At 40.5% G+C, this 22,195-nt stretch overlaps 1 protein-coding gene and 1 long non-coding RNA gene across 3 annotated transcripts in view; one reads left to right on the forward strand and one right to left on the reverse strand.

Moving 5' to 3' along the window:
- The window catches only part of LOC113028107 (uncharacterized), a 460,838-nt gene that overhangs the window by 360,372 nt on the left and 78,271 nt on the right, over nucleotides 1-22,195 (forward strand). The gene's annotated exons all lie outside the window — the stretch shown is intronic.
- Nucleotides 1,954-21,910, reverse strand: plekhm1 (pleckstrin homology domain containing, family M (with RUN domain) member 1). 2 transcript variants are annotated; one of them, XR_013910892.1, is made up of 13 exons: nucleotides 21,692-21,909; nucleotides 20,933-21,019; nucleotides 16,474-16,715; nucleotides 14,701-15,372; nucleotides 13,870-14,323; nucleotides 11,063-11,210; nucleotides 8,508-9,476; nucleotides 7,192-7,337; nucleotides 6,088-6,281; nucleotides 5,867-5,930; nucleotides 5,614-5,771; nucleotides 3,783-3,946; nucleotides 1,954-2,914 (listed from the first exon to the last, which is right to left on the reverse strand). XR_013910892.1 is itself a non-coding variant. In XM_026178160.2 (13 exons), exons 2-12 carry the CDS (start codon nucleotides 20,981-20,983, stop codon nucleotides 3,838-3,840), a joined length of 3,207 nt encoding a protein of 1,068 aa, XP_026033945.2. In that variant the 5' UTR covers nucleotides 20,984-21,019; nucleotides 21,692-21,910; the 3' UTR covers nucleotides 1,954-2,914; nucleotides 3,833-3,837. The 2 variants fall into 2 exon arrangements, 1 of the variants encoding a protein (XP_026033945.2); XM_026178160.2 differs by having other exon boundaries at nucleotides 3,833-3,946; nucleotides 21,692-21,910.

The raw sequence follows: 22,195 nt of genomic DNA on the forward strand, positions 1-22,195 counted from the left end.
AGAACATAGAAGTGCCAAGTATGGCAGGTAGGTTTGGTATTAAGGAATCTGCTCCGAGTGATACATCTGTTCCTTTTCTTGTCAACCTGTTATACAGCCAAGACTTCTCCCTCCTCCCCTCTTCAGGAGCTTCCAAAATTCTAGTTGAATTCTAGTGAAATGAAGGTCAAAACATTAGTTTCATTGATCCTGTTTTTTCCCATAATACTGTAAATCACATTTAATCTGTGTATTTTCACTACATATTAATGGTCATCCACTTCCTTCTGCAGGAGCTCTTTGTCTCTAAAAGCACATTTCAAGGTTCATGTTAAACTTGGACTCAAGTAGAGTAGCTTTGCATTATTCAGTTTAAAATAATACTTGTTTTTCTCATACTGGTCTTTGTTACAGCCCCATAGACTGTTTTAGGGCCTCTCGCTTTAAGCCATCCTTCTTCTGATTGGTAAACATAAGGTCTGTGGGACTGCCATGTGCCACATGTGACCATATAAGGGATATCCACACTCAATGAACTAAAACAGAGTCCAGAGTGAGGATCAAACTATCTGTTTAGAACACTTTGAAGCATCAGCTTTCGTCATTTATAAATATTGATTTCACTATTCGCAATTTTGGTATGTTTTTATCTTAATATAAGGATCCCCTGATGTATCCGTATAAATATGACAGAAAATGATGAAAAGCACAAAATGTCCATCTTAAAAGATGTTGAAAACAGGAATTTCCCTTCTATCTTTTCTACATGTAAAGACACACCCAAATTCCTACAATGATTTCAGTGTGACAGATGGCGATGAAACTAACTTCCTGACTTCCTTATTTCACAGAGGAACTTTTTAAACACAGTGTTATTGTTTTTAACATGACTGCACAAAAACAAAGTTTCCACAGGACTTGATGGAGTCCCATTGCATGACCAAATTTGGACCAAGCTTTAGCGTTGGACAATATGGCCTCACATTTGACAGGGTCATGTGACATGAGCCCAAGGCTGTTAAAAACATGTTCTGCAGAAATATGTGGTCCTCCAGCACACCTGCATTTGCAAAAGGTCCTAAGCCTGTGAAACACCTCTTGCTTAGTCCCTGTTGCAAAGGAGAGTCATCACACCAAATACCAAGACTATAAGACCCGTAGTGCTCACCACATGTCATTATGACGCTTGAGGGGCTGGTCCTCTCGTATATCAGAGTTTTTGTGTCAAATCAAACCTTATTACAGCTTGCTTCCTTAGACCACAGTATGTGCATTAGCAAACATCATCTCTATATGGTAGGCACTGCACGGCCTGTTTTTTGTGTGTCCACAATGGAGACAAACATATCAAGAAGACTAGCTCTGTGTTACAGTCTCAAAACGGAGGTAGTCCATCAGGTGGTGGAAGAATAATCCTCTTGAAAGTGAAGTCAATTATGATAAACCCTGCACACCCACGCCATGCCCTGGAGGTTATCAACAGTAGCATCTTCAGCCAAAGACTCAGTGCACCACAGTGCAAGCTGCTATAAGACTGTAATGCACAATAATATTCGATCCAGGTTTGCATGTTATTGGCAGTTGTATTTAATTGTTTATATATTATTGACTTTATTAGGAATTAATATTGTTTTACTGAGGAGATAACTGACTGTGAGGTGCCGGGGTGTGTGTACTGCAAAATAAGCATCTGGTCTTCATCAGCCTTCCAGGGACTGATGATGAAAATTAGCCCGTATGTCTGTGTGTGCCATGGCTACGGAAGAGGATTAGGGCCACTGGGAAAAAAAAATCTGAATTCTGAGATTAAAGTCAGAATTCTGACTTTTTTCTCAGAATTCAGGAAAAGAAGAAAAAAAGACGTGCCCACTTTTTTTTTTTTTCCCCAGTGGCCCTAATCCTCTTCCATACATGGCTTTGTGAGTAAAATGAACATTATCTGGTGTGAAAGGCTTAAAATAAAAGACAACCGAATCAAATACACTGACATTTATTTCAATACAGTCATTCATACATAATGAGACAAAATAAATACAAATCCGGAAATAACAGTACTGCAGTATATGCAATTTTCCCTTTGCATATGATATGTTCTGCATATCACAAAATGGAGTTCAGTACATCTTCAACTTATTTTTGTTCTTTGCAGACCCCAGAGAAGTCTGATGATTCTCAGTTCAAAGTCAAAAATGAAAGAAAAGGGAAAAAAAAAAAAGCTCATAAACACAGCTGGGTTTTTAGTTTAGGGATAATTTAATGTGGCTGAAGATATCAGAGCTCAAATAACTCAGCTGAAATATCCATTTAACAGTCATTTCCGAGTGCAAATATGCAAATTACGTTTTAAACTTTATAAACACTCATCTCAAATCTTCATTTTTAATGTTTTTGCCACACAGTTATTATTAAATTATTTCATTAAATGCATGAATAAGCAGCATAAACAAATCTCCTCTGTGAGCCTTAACAATTGCCTGTTTAATCACACACATATATATATATAGAGAAACATTCCACAAAGCGCTCATATTTACACTAAATTTTTTTATTGATCAATCTAATTTTTTTATTGCATGATTATGGGTATAAAAAAAAAAAAAAGTTTTGGCCCCGTAATAGTGAGATATCATGGGAAAACTGTAACGCTTAAATTAAAAAAAAGAAGGCACAATCAAGATCTGTTAATCAAAACATTTCTCATTATTCTACAAGTACAGTACTAAATATTAATGCTGGAAATCATGTCTGAATAATTTGTGCATTGAGAGAAACAGAAAACATACTGTGGATCACTTTTGTGTAAACATGATGGTTAAGAAGACATTGACAAGCAAAGTAAAGAGCGTGAATGGTCACTTTTCCACTGCACAAACTTGTAGCAGGAACCAAGTTTACAGGAAGTCCCCATGATCAGCTCTTACAATCTGTGGAGATCCTGAATGCACCAAAAAAAAAAGGCGAAGGGTAAGACAACGCTATGATTTCTGCTCATACCTTGGTTTTTCTCTACTGATCGGTGCATTACAGCTTTTACCAGACTAGTATGTTTTGGTTCAGGAAACTGAAATAAGTCTTTGACGCAGTCTCCGAGACTTTCCATCTTGATTTCGGTCTCAGTTTCAAAATTATTAAACCACTAGTTAAACTATGAATCTGTGAAACCAGATGATGATGGTTGTCATTCGTTTTATCCACTTAAATTTTACAATTTGAAAGACTCCTAAACTTCTTTGTTCGAATAGGTTTGGGGGTTTTTCAAAGATTTTCTTGTTCTGAAACTAAAGAAGAAAAAAAAAAAAAAAAAAAAAGTAGTGTTTGATAGTAGTTAAGAACCTCTAAGTACAGGCTCTTATTCTGGAGTAGATTCTGATCCAGAAGCAGTCCTACAAGAGGTTTTACAGGAGTGGGTGTGGGGATTCCTGAGTTTAGAATAGGTAATGGTGCAAGCTACTTATTAGTTCCTGCAGTGGAAAACGGCCAACTGTAAAAAATGTTTGGATACAATAGATTGGCAGCACCCTCGACGTCTGACCAGGCCTTTTTTGATGTCGTGGCTGAATCAGAAATCAGAGAGGTATTTAAATCACTGGTCAGTAACATTTGGCTGCATCATGTGAGCAGCACGAGGCTCTGAATGCCTCTACATTAGTGCAAGAGAGTCTAGCTACTGTAGCACTGTGACTTCAAATACCTTCATCTTCATGCTTGCTTTAAGTCAGTTAGGGCAGGCAAACTCATAATTGCACTTGAGGTTACATCATGTGAAAGCTAAATTTTGTTTTCTTTACTCTCCACCAGCTTACGTTTAACAGTCTGGCCCCGTGGCTCACAGCTCAGCACTGTCCCTACTGACCGTGCTCAGTCCTGCAGATCCCTCTCCATGTATTTCCTCATCCGCTGACAGCGAGGACAGGACTGCTCATCAGCCTTGCAGCTTATATGAAACAAAGCTTTGCAATCTTCACACCTGGGCAAGAGAAAAAACAAACCAAATTAAAGGCACTGTGGACACAATTTCCACACCACTTCTAGTAAAAATACTAATGACCAAATTTAGCATATGTTAAAGGTTTTGTTTTGCTTTTCCACAAACTTAAAGTATGATTTTCACAAAAGAATTTCTCAGTCAGTTGACGGTGTCAGCCTTAAATCCTCCGATAGAGAAAATGTGTTTCCCCAATAATTTCCACACATATAGGTGTTATTTTTATAGCTTTGGAGACACAGATTTTAAGATCTTATCAATATTTTAAAATGAGGTACAGGACAAGACAGTCATTTATATTAGAACAGTTTGAATTCACGTTCTATAAAGCGCTTCTTTGGTAAAGCTGAGCAAGTGGTTGCAGTTGTCACACTATACCTTAGGCTCCTTCCGCCTCACACCCACTCTCACTCAGAAGCTCAAAGCCCCCTTGGACTTTCTCCACACTAATGAGTACACTGTAATTTTCAAAGCCACCAGACAGCAGTTGCTAATCTAAATCTAAAGTGTGTTCTCAGGTATAATTACTATTTTTGTTAGTGGAATCTGGCTGGTTTGACAAGAGTGCAAAGACTTCAGTTCCACTTCAAAAACAGCACATGAAAACAGGGCATTGAGGGATTTGTAGATGAGAAGATGGATCTCGTAAGTAATGCGTTACTTGACTGGGAGCCAGTGGAGATTTATGAGGGTGAGTGTGATATATTCCCCGAGCTTAGTGCATGTTAGAAGCCTGGCAGATGAGTTCTGGACATACTGGATTCTGTCCAGGGCTTTGCAGGAATTTCCGAACAGGACCCCACTGCAGGAAGCCAGCCGGGTGGTGACAAAGACACGGATGATCATCTGTTACAGATTTTGTGTGACTGATGTCAAGAGATGTTCATTAGGTTGGTGACAAATCCCATATGAGCCTGGAAGTAGTGATTGTAGTGAGACCTACTAAGATGGATGGTTTGGAGATGGTGGCACTGGCAGAGTTGCAGGTAGACAAGTTAAAATGCTAAGAGTTTCAGTGCGAGTGAGCAGGACAGACAAGTTTATTGTAACAGAAGGACTGTTCAGGATGAGCGTTTTGAATACAAAGTTAGAGAGGCAAAGCCGAGATGGTTTGGACATGGAGCTGCCAGACAGGAGGAAAAGCGGAAAACCACAGAGAAGAGAAGGAGGACATGCAGCGGGTTGGAGTGACAGAGGAGGGTGCTAGATATAGGGTGAGATGAAGGCAGGTGATCCACTGTGGCGACCCCTAAAAGTAGCAGCCAAAAGAAGATCATTTTGGTCTGTGTGCTTTATTAAAAGTGTTTTCTACGTCTCTCTGGTAGATTGTGTCTTGCTATTCATATTAACAAGAGGGCTTCAGTTTATTTTTGTCCTGTTTACACTTTATATAGCCCACGTTAAAAAGCGACAGACAGTGGCGACTAAAAAGAACACTGAAAACACAAACAAGGGAAAGGAAGTCACACAGAAGAACAGGATGTTTAAAAAGTTGGAGCTGGTGTTTAGCATTTAATTTAGAATATTTGGACAAAAGGCTGGCCTCATTGTGGAGACTTTTTCCTCTTTCTTTTTAAAACTATTTTGTTTTAGGGCTCAAATAAATAAAAAGAATGAGGAATGAAGAGAGATGCCTTTGGAAAACATACCTTGTGGTTGTCTCAAACTGGAAGGGGAAGATGGTGTCATCAGAGTGGCATATCTGACAAATGTAGCCACGCTGGGTGCAAAGGTCGCAGCTGAACACGTGATTACAGGCATGTTGCACCAGCCTGCGCAGAAAGTTTACATACTGGCCCTCTGCTACCTGACAAAAAAGAAATAAAAAAAATACAGATGCCTATATGTAGGTATTTTAAGGTGGCGGATCCTATATGCAATAAAAGCGGGCCAGAAGGTTACCTGTCGCAAGTCCTTGACACTGTACAGGTGGTTTGACTCCAACAGGTAAGTTCGCTGCCCCATTCTAGAGAGAGAAATGGAAGGAGATGAAAAAAAGAAAAGAAAGGTGTTTAACATGTTTTATAGCATTTAAATTGATTGTTCCTATTAAAAAGAAATTCAATAGGAACAATGTAGCCTAGAGTAATTTATTGTTATTGCCAAGGCATTCTGCCAAACACCTCGCTTTGAGTTTCTTGCAGGCTCCACTGCGGCAGGTATGCAGATATTCACCCAGAAGGCATAGCTTCTGCCTCTGCTCGTGGGCCTGACCCATGGACTCTGTGTGCGCAACCAACTCAGGGTTCAGCTGCTCCAGGTTGAGCAGAGGCTCTTGTTCTACCTGCTTCAGAAGCCACAGGGCTTTCTTAGACACCTGTGCAGACAAACAAGTGTAAGCAGTCTCGTGAGGCTGACATGTTGCTTCAAAATGTTCAGCAATTTAAAAAAAAAAAAAAAGACAAACTAGAATATTTAGTTATGAGTGGGTTAGAATACATAAAACAAACCCGCACAGAAAAACTGTAAGAGGACTGTACTGTCAGTTAGCCTGGAGGAAATGCAAATAGTCTGTACTGCCATTTAACTCTATTTCAGCAGATGGCGCTGTATGAACAGTTTCTGTGACAAACAGCAACAACCAGACTTTTTGGTCTTAGAAAGAGGTGACCTCCTCAAAATATAAACACTGTTAGCACATTTAGTACATATTAGCCTAATCCATTCTTCAATTCCTGATTCAGGTTTGCACTGTAATAAATCAATGTTTGAATCAAACCTCAAAACTTGCAAGAAATAAAAAAGAAAAAAAGGTTACTCATTCATATTCATGACAGTGATCACATTTATGCTCATAATTAGTGTATGTGAACATAAATATTTCCTTAATTAAATTTGAGATATTAAATACTGAAATGGCATTTACTTTTTGACTTGATTGTTTTAGCAAAGCCGTCTTTTTATTTAACCTCAGAGGTCACAAAACAGTTAAGTTGCAAAAAAACAAACAAAAAACAAACAAACAAAAAAAAAATATTAGAAAATATTTCAAATGAGACTCAGACCTTTACGATGCAAGTTCATAGAGTTTGGTGTAACACATTACACAGTGTGCTTCATGCTTCCAGTCTGCAGCACTCGTGTTAATACCCAAGGCCAGTTTCTTCAAATGACACTAAGCTTTCATCTAAATTAGCAGGTAGGAAGTCATATGTTTGTTTTTTCTAATTGCTGTAACAAATTTTTTTATAGAAGTTTGTTTGCAGATAGTTACGTGTTGCACCTACCTCTCTTTGGGCAACATCCCAGTTGTGTACCATGCGTGAGGGGATGATGGAGGTGTCACCTTTGTGGCATGACTCACAGTAGTACAGCCCAGAGAACTCACATAACCTGGCTCTGCCCAGTGACAGTCCAATCTTCTGAGGACAGCCTGCAAGACACAGCAAAGCACAACTCAGTCTGAGTCACATCCACTCTAACAATGAGTCGGATTCCTCTTCCCGTAGACTCAATCAGTGATACATTATGATTTACAAGGCTATGCTTGATCTGCTCCACGTGTCAGAAGTTGATGTCTTTCATCCCAAGATTTATCCCCCCCCCCACAAAAAAACCAAACCCCAAAACAGATCTGTCAGCGGGATTACGCAAAGAAACACCTGACCGAGTTTTAAGATACTTGCTAGAAAAGTGGGACAAAAGCAAAGGAATAATACTTTAAATTTCTTTTGGGAAAATAGGTGGATCTTAAAGATGGGTTTTATTGGTTTTGGGGTAAAAGGATCGTAAAAAATACAACTGAACACAAGATCAGGTCTTAGACTCCTAGGCAACATGCTGATTTTTATCATCACACTCAAAACCAAACTAAACAACAGGAAATGAACAGACTGAACAGACAAGTGCAAATCTTCCATAATCTCCAGTTTTCTTAATGTAAAAGTTTCTTCTTTTTTTTTTAGTACATAAAATGACATTATCTACTGGTTTATGGATCCTGGATTTTAAAGTTTCAGCATTATTGTTTTGGCTGTCAATATATTAGTTTTGCAGAGCCAGAAGTGAACAATATTTGAACAAGAGATTGAAGTGCAAAGTTATTAGCTAACACAAGCAAGCTCAAGCCATAGGCTCACACACACACAGACGCATCTGCAATGATCAGTACCACACAGCAAGTCAGGTCCATTAAAATGTTCCAAAATGCACATTATAAACATTAGGCCATACCCTTAACTTCAAGTTTTAGTCAAATGCAAACAAATGCATTATTAAAGCATTCATTTACTGTAAAGGTTATTAATGAAGGACGAAACTATCCAAGAGTCCAAAACATGCTTTTTAATGCTGTTAAGCTGATAATTTTAAAACAAGGTTGATTTTGTCCGTCTCAGACTGCTGAAGTCTTAAATTTAAAAAAATGGTGTGCTCAAACCCAGTAAAGGGTTTTGACCCAATCACTTACACTAGAAGTGCAATGAAAAGCTTCAACTTTTGATACTGCAGACAGGATGGATTACCACAACAAGCAAAATCTGCTTGATTTTACATCAAACAGGCTTCAAAAGGTTTAAAGATATTTTTTAAATTCTAACATTACCTGCACATTTGAAGCCCTGAGTGTCCAGGCCCTTCTCTGAGGGAACTTTGAAAAGGTGAACAAGAAGTGCTCCATCTTCTTTTAGCCTATGCTGCACCAGTCTGTACAGATTTCCAGTCGCTTCCAAAGGTACCTCAGAGCCTTCACACTCCCCATTCTCCAGGTATGAGTCAAGAGCCTCTCGGATAAACTTCCTCCAAAAGCGAGCCTCCTTGTCATTCTCCGCTCTAAATCTAAGTGTTTCTCGAATTGTCAGGAGCTTGAAAAAGGCTGGTCCCCCCTGAGAAACATCGGGTACCACATCCCGGATTTCCTCAACAGGGTAATTTAGCCGCTGTAGCTTCCTTCCTTCTTTTACGAGAAATCCTTTCAAGGTCTCCAAGGAGAGAGAGAAAACCATACGTTCCCACGTCCGGGCCTCAGGATCTGTGGAGAAGTACAAAACAGCTTCTTTGATGGAATCTGTTTCTAAATTTGTAGTCGATGTCCAGTCAAATTCCTGCTGAGGAGGAGATGGAGAATCCTGCCCTCCACAAGCATCAGAACCAGACGGGCCTTGCTCAGGGCTGGAAGGGGACAAGGGTGGCGAAGAAACTGCACGTTCATCCACACCATTCTCACACCCGGTGTGCAGCACCTCCCACTGCTCGCCATGCGGTACTGGTCGGCTTTTGTTGACAGCCTCAATAATCCGGTCCACCCAGTCCTCAGCTTCGTCACGATTGGCCGCCCGGAGGTAAAGCCGTTTTCCAGGAAAGGTCAAGTCAAAGCGGCCCTCAGTTGAGGTGATGTGAACGTCTTCACATCGCACCAGGGAGCAGTTTTCGCAGCATGTCCGTTCATCTGCATTCCCATATAGGCGGAACTCAAAGGGTGACAGCTCGCAGTAGTAGTCGCGCCATAATCCTACGGCGCTGCGTCGTTCTAGGTGACCGAGCTTCAGCAACCCTCGAAAGGGGTTTGACAGCCCTGGGAAAAACACATACATAGATGACATTGTCGTGTTTTCACACTGAGAAGGCCTCTTTTATATCCATGTTTACTAGCTGAGCAATACATACAGAAAATTAAGCCACAATTGAACCTTTTGCATTATTTTGAGCAAAGTTGCAGGGTTGTCATAAATAAAAATAAATAAATAAAAGCTGGACTGGTTTTCAATGTAGCTGTCAACTGTGTGTTAAAACTTAAAGACTAAAAGAAAAATCCTCATTAGGACAGGGATTTGTGTCTATGTAAGAAACTATATTATTGTTTGTTAATGTGTTATTACATTAACGTCTGGTAATTCTATGACATTTAGGCCACGTTATATGGTAATGCAAATGTAACATAAGTAATCTAACAAATTACTTTCCCCAGAAAGTAATTCTTCCCTGGCAAGTCCTCTCAACTTGCTACAACACAGTGATGCAATGTAGAGAAAAAAAAATGGAGAAGGAAACGGGGTTACAAGAAAAAGAACAGGCCGATATGTGAACTGACATTGGATTTCCAATCAACTATTACATGACTTCAGAGTTCCTGTTAGCAGCGCGAAAACAAAATGAAAAGAAGGCTTGGAATTCAAGTTGACATCCCCAGTGGGATAATTTCACCAGCCAACATTCCCCATTATTTGCTTCAATAGATAAGTTAACATTGACTCACAACACGGTTAAATAATCTAATCTGTTCATGTGAATGACTGAGATTAGCTACTCGTGAACAGTCCCATTATTGACAAAATGATTTTAAAAATAAATAATAACCATAGTCCATATGCTTTGTCACAAAATGTCCCATGACATGCTTCACTATCTGCGCTGTTAACGTTACTGTGTTACACTCTTTCACATTATTTCTATTTTTAAAACAGGCCATGGGACTCATCCAGGTGACGTCCTGCAAATGTAGTAAAATCACATTCCACAGTGATGTGGCCACACGCCAAGCATTATGTAACAGCAGGCGTTTTCTCTTTTGAGACCTGAAGGAAATTACCTGCTGGGAAAATCTGGGGGCGTGGCTTTAATCTCATTCCACGCTTTCTAGTGCTCCTGGACTTTAGTGCAGTATGTTACTTCATTTGTAATCCCTCAGTGGCTACCTGTATTGACCAGGTGTGCGCACACTGCAGGTACCACTAGAAGTGCTGTGGAGCAACGATTTTATATGTGGGCTTCTGTTTAGTTTGTTAACAGCTCTGTCTCTTTCACTTGAATGCAATGATCTATTTGTGATAGAAACAGTTTGTTCAGAGAAACTCAGTTGGCAGGATTCTGAAACTCAGATTTCTTTCCTCGGGCAGTGAGATTGCTGAGATTCCCCATAATTACTTATTCCTTCATTTATGCATTTTTCTTATATTGCATAAAATTCTTACATCTTTTTTTTTTTTTCCATACACAAGCTTGTAGTGCTCAATTACAAAAAAAAAAAGAAAGAAAGAAACTTTATTATGTTCTCACATTGAGCACTGACTGCTGTGAATTATGCCCAGCGCCCAAAACTCTTTTCATACAACCGTTTATCATAAGTTTTACACTCAAAGCTTGGGGGACAGGGGATGGTACCTATTTGTCTGCGATGGACGACACTTGGACGTGACGGCGAGATGCTGGGCTCAGGTGCGGGAGGAGAGACAGGTGCGTCATCGCTGTCCGGCAAATTCTCCAGGTGGGGCTTATAAATGTCATCGTCTGAGATCCAAGAATAAGAATGCTGCAAAAAGCAGGAAAGGATGTTTTATTTAGCATTGGGAACTAAAGGGTTTCATTTGCATGTTAATGGTAAGTAGCAGAGTGCAGTTTGCAAAAAAAGGGTTCCCCTTTTATCATGTGTCATTGGTGTTAGTGGTGTAGAAGCTATAAACAGTGGTCTCTAAACGGTCACGTGAATTTAAGCACAAATGTGTCTGTCTTGACTAATGTTAAGAGATTTTCCTATATTTATGTAAAACACTAAGAAATATCTTTAGTTTTTCCCCATTCAGAGATCACAATTAAGAGTTGTTTTCACTCTAGGCATTTGCTGGTATAGTATGGCTACTTTCTGTACTCCATTTTATTAACATTTCGCCACAGGACTGGTTTCATATCACTACTAATTTGCCTTCCGGCAGTATTCTCACAGTCTATTAACACTGAACACTAGAACAGCAGGTTGGTGTGTTTTTGCTGTGCCCATGTGGGTTTCTGCTGCGTGCTTAAGCTACTTCCCACAGATCAGAGAGGTGTTTTTCAGGTAAAATGTCGCTGTGGATGTGAGTACTATAGTAAGACTCAGTACTCAGTCAATAAAAGTTAGCCCTAATTAGTAGGGGTGCAACGATATTCGTATCGATATTGAACCGTTCGATACAGTGCTTTCGGTTCGGTACGCATATGTATCGAACAATACAACATTTGTAATTTATTTTATCAATTTTCCTTCTGACGATGCTGTCTGTGTTGAGCGCTCAGTGAATCTGTGTTCGACTACTCCGCCTAGGCTGCACTGTCCAGCGCAGATCCACTGAGCGCTCAACACAGACAGCATAGTCAGAAGGAAGAGCGCAGGGCAAGCTAGCGAGACAGAAGTTAAGCTCTCCTTGCAACAGGCAAATTGAACCTCATTCAGATCTGGCATTTGGAATTATTTTGGTTTTCATGTGACGTATGACCCTGAAGGTAAGCGAGTCATGGACTAAAGTAAAACAGTATGTTGGATGTGCCATGCAATGCTCAATTACATTGGTGTGAACTAGTGTGTTAGCGCAGTTAGCTCGTTAACGTGTTGGCCGTCTAGCCCCATGCACGGAGCGATCGGCGGTAGCTCGTTAACGGAGATTTGCCGTGTTGTGGCGTTAAGGTCATTTCAACGAGATTAACCTGAAAGCACTAGTGGGAACACAACGAATATGACTGCACATTTACGCCGACATCATCCTAGTGCAAAGACAAAAACAACAAGCATGCTACTAACTTTAGCCGAGTCATTTAGACAGCTGTTAGCACATGATTCTCCTTATGCTGCTGAGAATATAGCCCAGAAGAAGCGGATAGTATAGCTTTTATTTTGGAAAGAGCCATTTCTCTGTAATAAACTCTCTTTTCCAAAGATGAGTGATTCCTCAATCAGATACAGGGCTCGCAATATCGCTAGCCCGACGTCCCGGAGCTAGCGATTTTTTTCAGTCGGGCTACCAAAATCTATCTCTGCCCTGCCCGTCGGGCTATTGTAGGAAAAATATATGTCAATGCTTTTGCATTCTTTCAGAAATGTAGCTGGGTAATTATGTCATTGGCATCGGTGAGCCACTGTCAATATGTGACATATTGAAGTAGCGTTTGAATTTGCGCTTGTTTTTTTGCTTTCACTTTGCAATCGTGCGAACTGTGTATAGAGAGCGACAGCACTGATCTGTGAGTGATGATAATTTGTGCACCAATTCCTCTGACATCGTCTTATTAATCGTTAGCTTACTATGCAAACATGACAAGTGAAATCTCCCGCAGCAAGCTTAAACATGTGAGAGGTTGATCGCGCAGAGAATCGCTGAGCTTATGTGAGTCGGTGTGTAAAAGCAGCAGGATATATATTTGAGTTCTGCTGAGCCAAATAAGACAGGTCAGGGAGAAGAAGTGACAGCCAAAGAAAAGCTTACCACAAAACGGAAAAGTTATGACAAATCAGACTATAAGGCAAAAAGAAAGTGCAGCTTTATGGTTTCATGGACAAAAGAATTTCTGTGGCTGCAATATGATGAGCTAAATAACCAGGACTGCACATAAGTGGTCCGCAGGTGCGCATTCGCTGTCAAAATAAAAAACACACACAAGGGTTAGGGTTAAATTTAAAAACTGTACTTTTGAGTTAAAATATATATTTATAATTTTAATAAATGACAAATTAAAAATGCATGAACATTTTTTTGTATCGAAAAAATATCAAACCGTGACACCAAAGTATCGAACCGAACCGAACCGTGAATTTTGTGTATCGTTGCACCCCTACTAATTAGACAAGGAGTTAGACGATGGATGGACGATGGATGGATGGACAGACTAAGTTAGTAAAACTAATGCGACTACTCACCATTTTTGTGAGGGGTTTTAAAATGGAAAACAATAAACACAAAATAACATTTTTCCATTATTTATTACAGATATTGTGTTGTTTTTTTCTCTATGCATTATTCAAGATTCAAGAATAAGAGTTGAACATCCTACTTGACATTTCATGCAACAAATATCAAATAGTTTTTTTGCATTCTACGTAATCAGCAACCACAGTATTCATGAACTGATATGAGTGCATTTGACAAATTTGCATTAAGGCCAGATAAAGTTTGTGGTTTTGCTCAAATAACGGCTACCCTCTACAGAGATGTTACACTTACTGATAGTGAATCTGAAGATGGCTTTCTGCTCAAGATGCTTGTAGAGCGACGTGGGCACTGATGAACTGCAGAGTCTGCGTTGGTTTTTTCAGAGCTTTCTGTTGGCTTCTCTTCCTGGACAGGCTCAACAGTGACACTTACTTCCTCCACAGGTTCTGCAGGTTCACTGACTGCTGAGACAAGACATATGTCCGAGTGCAATTCTGAAGAGGCACTTTTGCAGACTTCAGCGGGACACTTATCATCATCAGATGACGGCAGCTCAGTGGTTGTTTCTGGTTGCTCTAAATCAAGCTGTCCAAAGTTTGGAGGCTGGTACTCAGAAGCCTGGGGCTCACTGTCACTGATAATACCCTTCTCAGAGAACTGAGAAGGACCCATGCTGGAGACAAATGAGTCTTCCTGTGTCGAGTCCTGACTGCAGTGTCCGCTCTCCCGGAAATCAGTCAGCGAGCTGCAGAGATACAGATAACTCAAAACATGTATTCTACTTCAAGTTAAATAAAAGAAAAGCTTTTGTTGACGAAAGACCAAAAAAAACAAAAAACAAAAAAACCTCTGCATCCAAGCTGCTAATTTTATATACTGGTTATTGGCTGCTTTTCAGTCCCGTGCCAGAGCCCATATTGGGGTGGATGTTTTATTGGAGGCTATTTCCTGCCAATGATTAACACATATCTGGTGCTCTATTGATTATTAGAACAACAGGATGGTGTATGAGGGACTGACTAAAAATATACTACAAGATGGGGCTCATTCAGGTGCTAAGAACAGTTATTTAACTCCTATTTGCTCCAGAATGATTAAAAACTGTTTAAAATGTATACATACTCTTTCTGTGGCCTCTTGGTGCAGATGTTGGGATTAATGGCTGCTTCCAAGTCACATGAAGACCAATGCTCTCCTGTCGGGGTGCGGGGGTCCTGTCCCTGCAGAAGGCTGTCAGAGCTCAAGCTGGAGGACAGCTGAGAGGAGCCTGTGGTATCCAGGCTTAAATTAGAAGAACGAAGAGCAGTCTGACTCCCTTGTAAAAGATCTGATCCCCTCCCCACTAAAACTGGGCAGCCTCTCTGTACATCCAGTGCGTCCGAAGAACCCGATGACTGAGACACTGTATCCCAAATTTCCTTCCATATCGGTTTGGAGGTGGGAGGGTCTCCACCATTGAGGGGCAGGTCGAGTAAGTCTGCCTGGGACAAAGGGCAGAGTCCGGCAAGAGCCAGAGGCGTGGTGGTCCACTCATTGAGGACAGATGACTTGTAAGACAGGCTGAATGTGAGGGAGGCCAGACCCTGGAGGTAGCTGAGCAGAACCTCTCGCTCCTCCGGGTTCAGGAGCAAGGCACTGGGCTGATAATGGGCCTGCAGCTTGGAGTCTTCACGGAACAGCGATACGAGGTAGCACTCCAGGAGGCCGTGGTTGAGGGCCAGCCGTAGCCACGCTCGGCAGCGACCCACATCAGTGCCCACAAAGCTTATCTTCTCCAGCTCTGTGATCACATCACTAGGTAAAAAAAAAAAAAGAGTGTGATAAACATATTGCATTTTCACAGAATAATACCTTAAATCAGTCATACTTAAACTTAAGAACAGCATCACTCAATATGAACTCTGAAAATCTTCAGGGACACTTCAATTCAATTCGATTAAATTTCTTTATTGTCCCACAAGGGGAAATTAGTTTAGCAGCAGGATATAAATAAACAGAACAATACTATAAAATAATAATGAAAATAATAGTGATAGAAAGTCCAAGGACAGTTATTTGCCATTGAGGAGACAAGATGCAGTGGGGATAAAAGAGACCTGGAGTCTTTTAGTCTTCCTCACAGGTACTCTAAAACGGCAGCCCTAACCCTTTACTAAAAACTCTGATTTAAACACAAGACTCGGATTAATGACCTCCTGACGTTTCTGTTCTTCATTTCATTTGATCAATCATCTCTCTTATTCTGTGTAATTCTCTATTAACAGCCTTCTTTTTTGCCATGTGATAATGATCAGTCAATTTTTAAAATCTTTTGTCTTGTACTTGTTTTGTAAATGGAAATATTAAAGCTTGAAAATGTTACTCAGGGAACTCAGAACATTTTAACTTCAAGCTTAACAATTGTAAATTTTTCACTGACCACACAGACAACCTGCATACCTTCAATACCCAAAAGGAAGCTGATGGCCACACTTTGGGAATCACTGATTTGAATTTCTCAATAACATTGTTATTGAGAAGATTGAACATTGTATGTTCACTTTTCTTCTTTGCAGCCACCACATGCTGCTTTAAAGAGACACACACACATACACATGAACACACACCAAAACCCCCTCATCCAGGAGACACAATACTGTCAGAATTCTTTTTGCCTCCTGGAAGATAGTCTTAGCCCAAAAAAGTAGTTGTCATCAGATTACTCGATTAATCAGTGGAATAATTGTTAGAATACTTGATTATTCAAGTTGCCTCAAGGCACTTTGCATAAGGTAAAGACACTACAATAAAATGAACCTGAAGTCTAAGATAAAATCTCCAAATGTATTTTTTCCAAAGGGAAAAAGTCCAAAACCCCCCAAATTTAGGAATAATTGTGCCTTGGTTCTGACTTACCGGTGGGTGACACTCTTGAGGAGGCTCCAGAAAAAAGGCTGAGGGAGGGGTCCACGGTCCCCTTTCCTACTGCTGCTTCGAGACTCTGAGCGGATGTACTTGCTCTTGATACCGTGGATGAAGATGGCCTCCAGGGCACAGCAGAGGAGGTTAGCATCGGAATCATCACTGGTGACTACCGAGTCTGACGCTACATATCGTTTCTGCAGGGCCTTGAGCGACTGCGCCAACTTCTCTTTGATCTAAGAAACAATACGTGGAAGAGGAAAAGGATTTTAATAAAACACATGATAGGTTCAAGCTACAAACCTATTCGCTGGAACGTTGAAGGCAATATAATTACACAGCAAGCAAGACACGAAGTAGGCAAAGTTCTTCATGTTTCTCGTGCACAGGAGAGAACCGGACAAACGCCGTTCCTTCGCTTGACCCCAGTTGCTCTTGTCCGTTCTCCCGTAACACTGCTCTTTTATTGAGGTTACATGAATATGCATAGGTTCATTAACATATGACGTCTACACACACACAAAGAGTACCTTGCCTTTGTGTGTGTGTGTATGTGATTTGTGTGAGGTCAAGATGTGACCCTGTGAAGACTCCCCAAAAGCTGGTGCCAGGAGTCTAGCGGGTCCATCTGAACAAAAGGCTCTTATACTTAAAGAGATATACGTGTGTTTGCTATATCAACAAAGAGAAGACAGGACCTCTCTTATGCTCCTAGGATGTGGGTGTGCATTCCACTCTAGAATGCACACCAAGCCTTTGCAGCCTGCTAAAGATCACAGTCCTATCACTACACAATTGATTATACACCTCTAAGCATATATGGTTAAATATTTCTAAGCATAAATGACAATCAACAATACAAAACCTAACAACACATTCCTCAACTGGTTCTGATGGGAAGCAGCTGTCAAACAAGAAAAAAAATTCCTGTTCAACCACATACATAGAAAACATCTTCAAGCATTAACTGGCACTTTTTTCTGCATTTCATTCCACAGTGTGATGACAAACAAGCAGTTTGAGATCAGCTGTGATGTTATGACACTCAACCTGTATATAACCTCCTGTCACATGTCACCCACTGTCAGCTGATGGGGAAAAAATAACAAACACATTACAAACAGACCTACATTATGTAAAAGGTTAGAGGACAAAGGCAGCTTCTTTCGCAACACACAAGAAACTTAGTGCTCTTGAGCACTGAAGAACTCTTCCTTTGCAGTGCTTGACTTGTTAAAAGAAAAACATCTACAGGTCCAGTTCCAAGCACCTGGACATATACGGTACATTAATGCAGCGGGGTTATTTTCTGCAAAACTAGAATTACAGGGTTTTTCCACGGTCCACGATGGGCCAGACAAGCACAGTTTGTCCAACTATACTCAAAGCAATGACTTTGTTTCACCTTACCTAATGATCTGAGGTCTCAAAGCCTTGTTAACAAAACATAAAAATTATTTATGTTTTTTTAACTCATTTTTTTCCTTTCATTGAAACATCTGAAAAACACATTTGAGAAAAAAAAAAAAAAAAAGCCATAACCCTGGGGTTTTCCTGGCGTCTGGAGGATGACTACGCACGACTGGTCCATAGTGACGGAAAATAAGATTTGGCATCTAAGCTAACAGAAGTTTCTCCCTGTTATTTTTAGCTATTTTATAAACAAATTTAAAAAAAAAAAAAGGTATTTTAAACTTGGGTAAAATAAGCCTCACTTTAAAAAAAAAAAATACTGGTTACAAATATTTGTAATCATAGTTCTGGTTACTTTTCTTTGGTGAAAGGTCAAAAACCTCTTTAGTGGGTAGCTCCACCTATGACTCAGGCTTCCTACTTTTAAAGGATAATTTACGTCTTCATTTTTATGATCCTAGGAAAGCCTAGTTGGAACACTTCTCCATCTTCTTTAATTGAACCCTCTGGACATTGTGGAGGAATATAAATACCTTGGAGTACACAAAGACAATAAACTGAACTGGGTTAAGAACACCACTGCACTCTACAGTAAGGGCCAGAGTTGTCTCTATTTTCTGAGGCGGCTGAGGTCTTTCAACATCTGTCGGACAATGCTCAGGATTTTCTGTTAGTCTGTTGTGGTCAGTGCTATCCTCTATGCTGTTGCATGCTGGGGCAGCAGGTTGAGGGTTGCAGATGCCAACAGACTCAAACTGATCCGCAAGTTCCTGTTGCAGGAAGGGTCGTGTCTAGGGATGGGTATCGTTTAGGTTTTATCCGATACCAGTGCCAAACCGGTACTTTTGAAACGGTGCCGGTGCTCAAACTGGTGCTTAAAGAATGGAGAACACAAAATTGGTCCAAAAACCTCTCATGTTTAGCTGTTTTTTTGTAAAAAGATAACAATGTTACCTTTTCTGCAGCTATGGAGCATATATGGTATCACTCTTGGCTGGAAGCAGTGCTTAAACAACCGCAGTAGATGCGCTTGGTGTGAGGTCTCGCAGCAAGCTATCAAATACGGCGCATTTTTCGGCTTTTAAAAAAATTTGAGGTGTTACTTCCTTTGACAGTATCACAGTATCAGCTTAAAGCACTTGTTGCAGGCTGCTGAGTTTGCATATTTTGCTGTGAAGTACAGCCAGACTTTTGACCGCTTCGCCTTGGGCATTTTTAATCTGTAGTTCTGCTCTAAAAGAACGTACGTACCTGGACCCGCCTACTATCCTCGGAAACGTAAAATGATTGAATTCAAAGTGTATCACATCTCAGGAAAAACAAGCACCGAAATGTGCGCTGCTTTTCGGTCTGGTCGTTTATGTCAGAACCGGTGCCATGATACCGGTACCCATCCCTAGTCGTGTCTGAGAGGTGGATGGTGTCCAAGATAAGGACAATGCTGAATAATACCACTCCATTACATGCAGGCTAGTCACAGGAGCACGTTCAATGAGAGACCGAGATTACCAAAAATCACACTGCACCACACAGGAAATCATTCCTGGTTGTGGCCATCTCCCTGTACAACTCCGCCATCTAATATACTGTAAACACTGCAATAGTTACACCCTTTAACACACTCTCTACAGTAAAATAACAAATGACAAAGTTCACAGGTTAGAGTTAAATGTCAATCATATATATTTACCTCTGTAATATTCTTGATATTTATAATTGAGCAATTTGTATATGTTAGCACTGTTTCTTAAATTTGTAACCTTTGTAGCATATTGCATTATTTATTTAGTTTGGTCTGTTACTGTCTTGGAGCAACTTTAACACACATAATTTACTTAGGGATTATAAAGGTATTCTGGTTCTGAAGTCTACCATTCAGGCTAGAGTTAGACTCTCAAAGAGTAGCCCACAGACTGGTGGCAGCCCTTGGCAGTTAAGAACACAGTTTAAGTTATACAATCATATACAGTGCACAACAAATCTCTGCAAGCCATCATAACAGATTGAATATGAATGATGTTGAGGGGTTTAATTGTTGTTAGTGGTTAAAAAAAAACCCAAACACGTTTGAAGCAATAACATGTTTAACATAACAGCGTTGATGGTGAGAGGTGACTGTCTCACTTGTTGTCATTATTTAGATTCAAGAAACACGGGGTGATTCATTAAAATCTCAGAGTTATAATCAATTCTCAAAAATAGTCACACTGAAAATAAACTAATGTCGCATGTATCAAGTATAAGAAAGCCAATGTGTGAGTTAAAATATTAAAAGTAAACAGCAAATATTAGCCAGATCTATTCTTTGTTAAGTAATTCAGCTTTGTACTTCAGTGGTTTTATATTACAGTTCACCATAGACACACAAGCACAAAAAGTACTAACAGCAAGTTCCTGATTCCTGACACGATCACCCAGGACTGATGCGTCAGTTATGTCTATGAAAAAAATCTTGAAATACTTCTGAAATATGTGAAACTATTTCACATTAATTGTTCAATATTTGACTCTTGGGTTAATTTATCAAAGTAAGTAAGACCCTCTGAGACAAAACATGTCCACCACTGATCTAAAAGGATAGAACTTGTTACAAGTTTCTTAGGTTAACCTTCATTCAGTCTTTCAATGCAGGTCCCCTGAAGTGTGCACAACAGCAGCAGAGCGGTCCATTTGGGCTTTTTTCCCCTTCCTGTCTGTACCAGAAGACCTCCTGTAGCCCTGGGACTACACCTATGCAAGACCAGCTTCACCATTAAACATAATGAAAATCCTCTATTGATGAGCTTAGTACCGGGATTATGATGCATTTCCTCTGCTGCATCCACTATTAGTGGCGTATTGAAAACAGGCTGTGCTGTTGTCGTTTTGTTTTTGTTTTTCTTTTGGAGCACCCCATGTCCCCCACAACCTAAACATCAAGGGGGTACTTTGCATTACAATACTACTTAAATCTCACAAGCCAACTCTCACGCTGTCTCACCAGCAGAGGAAGGAGCCAGACAGAAGTGAAATCCGCAACGTGGAACGAGCTGATTCTTACCTTTTTAACATCCTTAGTCTCGTGGTGAGCTTCAGTCTGCGTGGCGAGCATGGCACCTCCTGGAATAAGTTACTCCAACATGGCACACTGAAACACACACAAAAAGACCTGCCCTTTTTGCACTTGCAGGCTTGACTAACAGCGACCAAACGAGTCATGCGAGTTTGTATCCTGAATATGGCCACGCCTTCGAGCCAGACATGTGACGAGAAGGAAACGAGTTTCCCTCCTCACATCGAGTTTCCAGAATTTCCTAATCACGAGGCTGTGCTCTGTGACATTATTTGCCATTTCATCCTTTCTGTGAGTAGCCCTCCAAGTCACGTGAAGCACAGATTAAAGAAGACGTCTGCAGGGAAGTAGCTTCTTACTTCCCCAATAAAAACTGAGAGGCACTCTGAGAACTAATTAGCATGTAATCCAACCACCCTGACATCATCACATCCAAATAAGATTGCGTTAAATACATCAAGTGCTGGGCTATCAGCAAACAAAGTACTGTTTACCAAACAGTGGCTTGTTAATAGTTTCGTTTTAAATACCCAAAGCGACATTTAGAAGCATTTGTTTTCTCTGCAGACGCTTTGCAGTGACGAGCACTGGGCGTATGTGCATTAATGACAGAAATGCACGACCGAAACACTGTAAATTAAACAAATAAAATAAAAAAGCTGTGTAAATAACGAAATGTCTATCAGCTATGTAATAATATTAAACCCAGACGTTGTCGGCGGCTTTTACTAGCTAAGTTTTGCTTACCGAAACAAACAGCCTGGCTAACAGGTCGAAAAACAAGCGCGTGTCCTCCTTAAACTAACGTAAACACGGGAGCTGCACGTTAGAGGCACAAAAATCCGTGCAGTCACTCTCCATCGCTTCCAAAACACCTAAAAATAGAGCAGAAGTCAGCTCGACTTTAGACGCTCGACTGTCACCATCCAACTGAAAACGAAGTGCATCATGGGAACTCAGACTAGTGATGCGTTCAGGCTCCATCACAAATGCTGTGAAACTGAGCTTGTTCTCATGGATTCTCTTCTTGTCGATCTTTTTCTTCTTCGTGAGCTTCTTTATGATTTTCTTGATCTTCTTCTCATTCTCATCCTCTTCAAGGACACAGTGGATCATCTATCTCACCCTATCTTAAGCATCCTCTTCTGACACACCAACCCTCTGCATGTTCTTCTTCGCTACACCCAAGAACGTTCTCCGTGGTCTTCCCTTTTTCCACGGAGCTCCATCTTAAACATCCTCTGCCCAGTA

Source organism: Astatotilapia calliptera, chromosome 8 (assembly GCF_964374335.1).
Source record: "Astatotilapia calliptera chromosome 8, fAstCal68.1, whole genome shotgun sequence".
NCBI lineage: Eukaryota > Metazoa > Chordata > Actinopteri > Cichliformes > Cichlidae > Astatotilapia > Astatotilapia calliptera.

Bases quoted from the DNA above. Each gene is read 5' to 3' on its own strand.
- plekhm1 (XM_026178160.2), bottom strand. From the start codon at position 20,983: ATGCTCGCCACGCAGACTGAAGCTCACCACGAGACTAAGGATGTTAAA. The intron at 14,324-14,700 runs GTATGTATACAT...GTATCTCTGCAG, and splicing joins ACCAAGAGGCCACAGAAAGA to CTCGCTGACTGATTTCCGGG. The intron at 6,282-7,191 runs GTAGGTGCAACA...TTGTCTGCACAG, and splicing joins GGGATGTTGCCCAAAGAGAG to GTGTCTAAGAAAGCCCTGTG.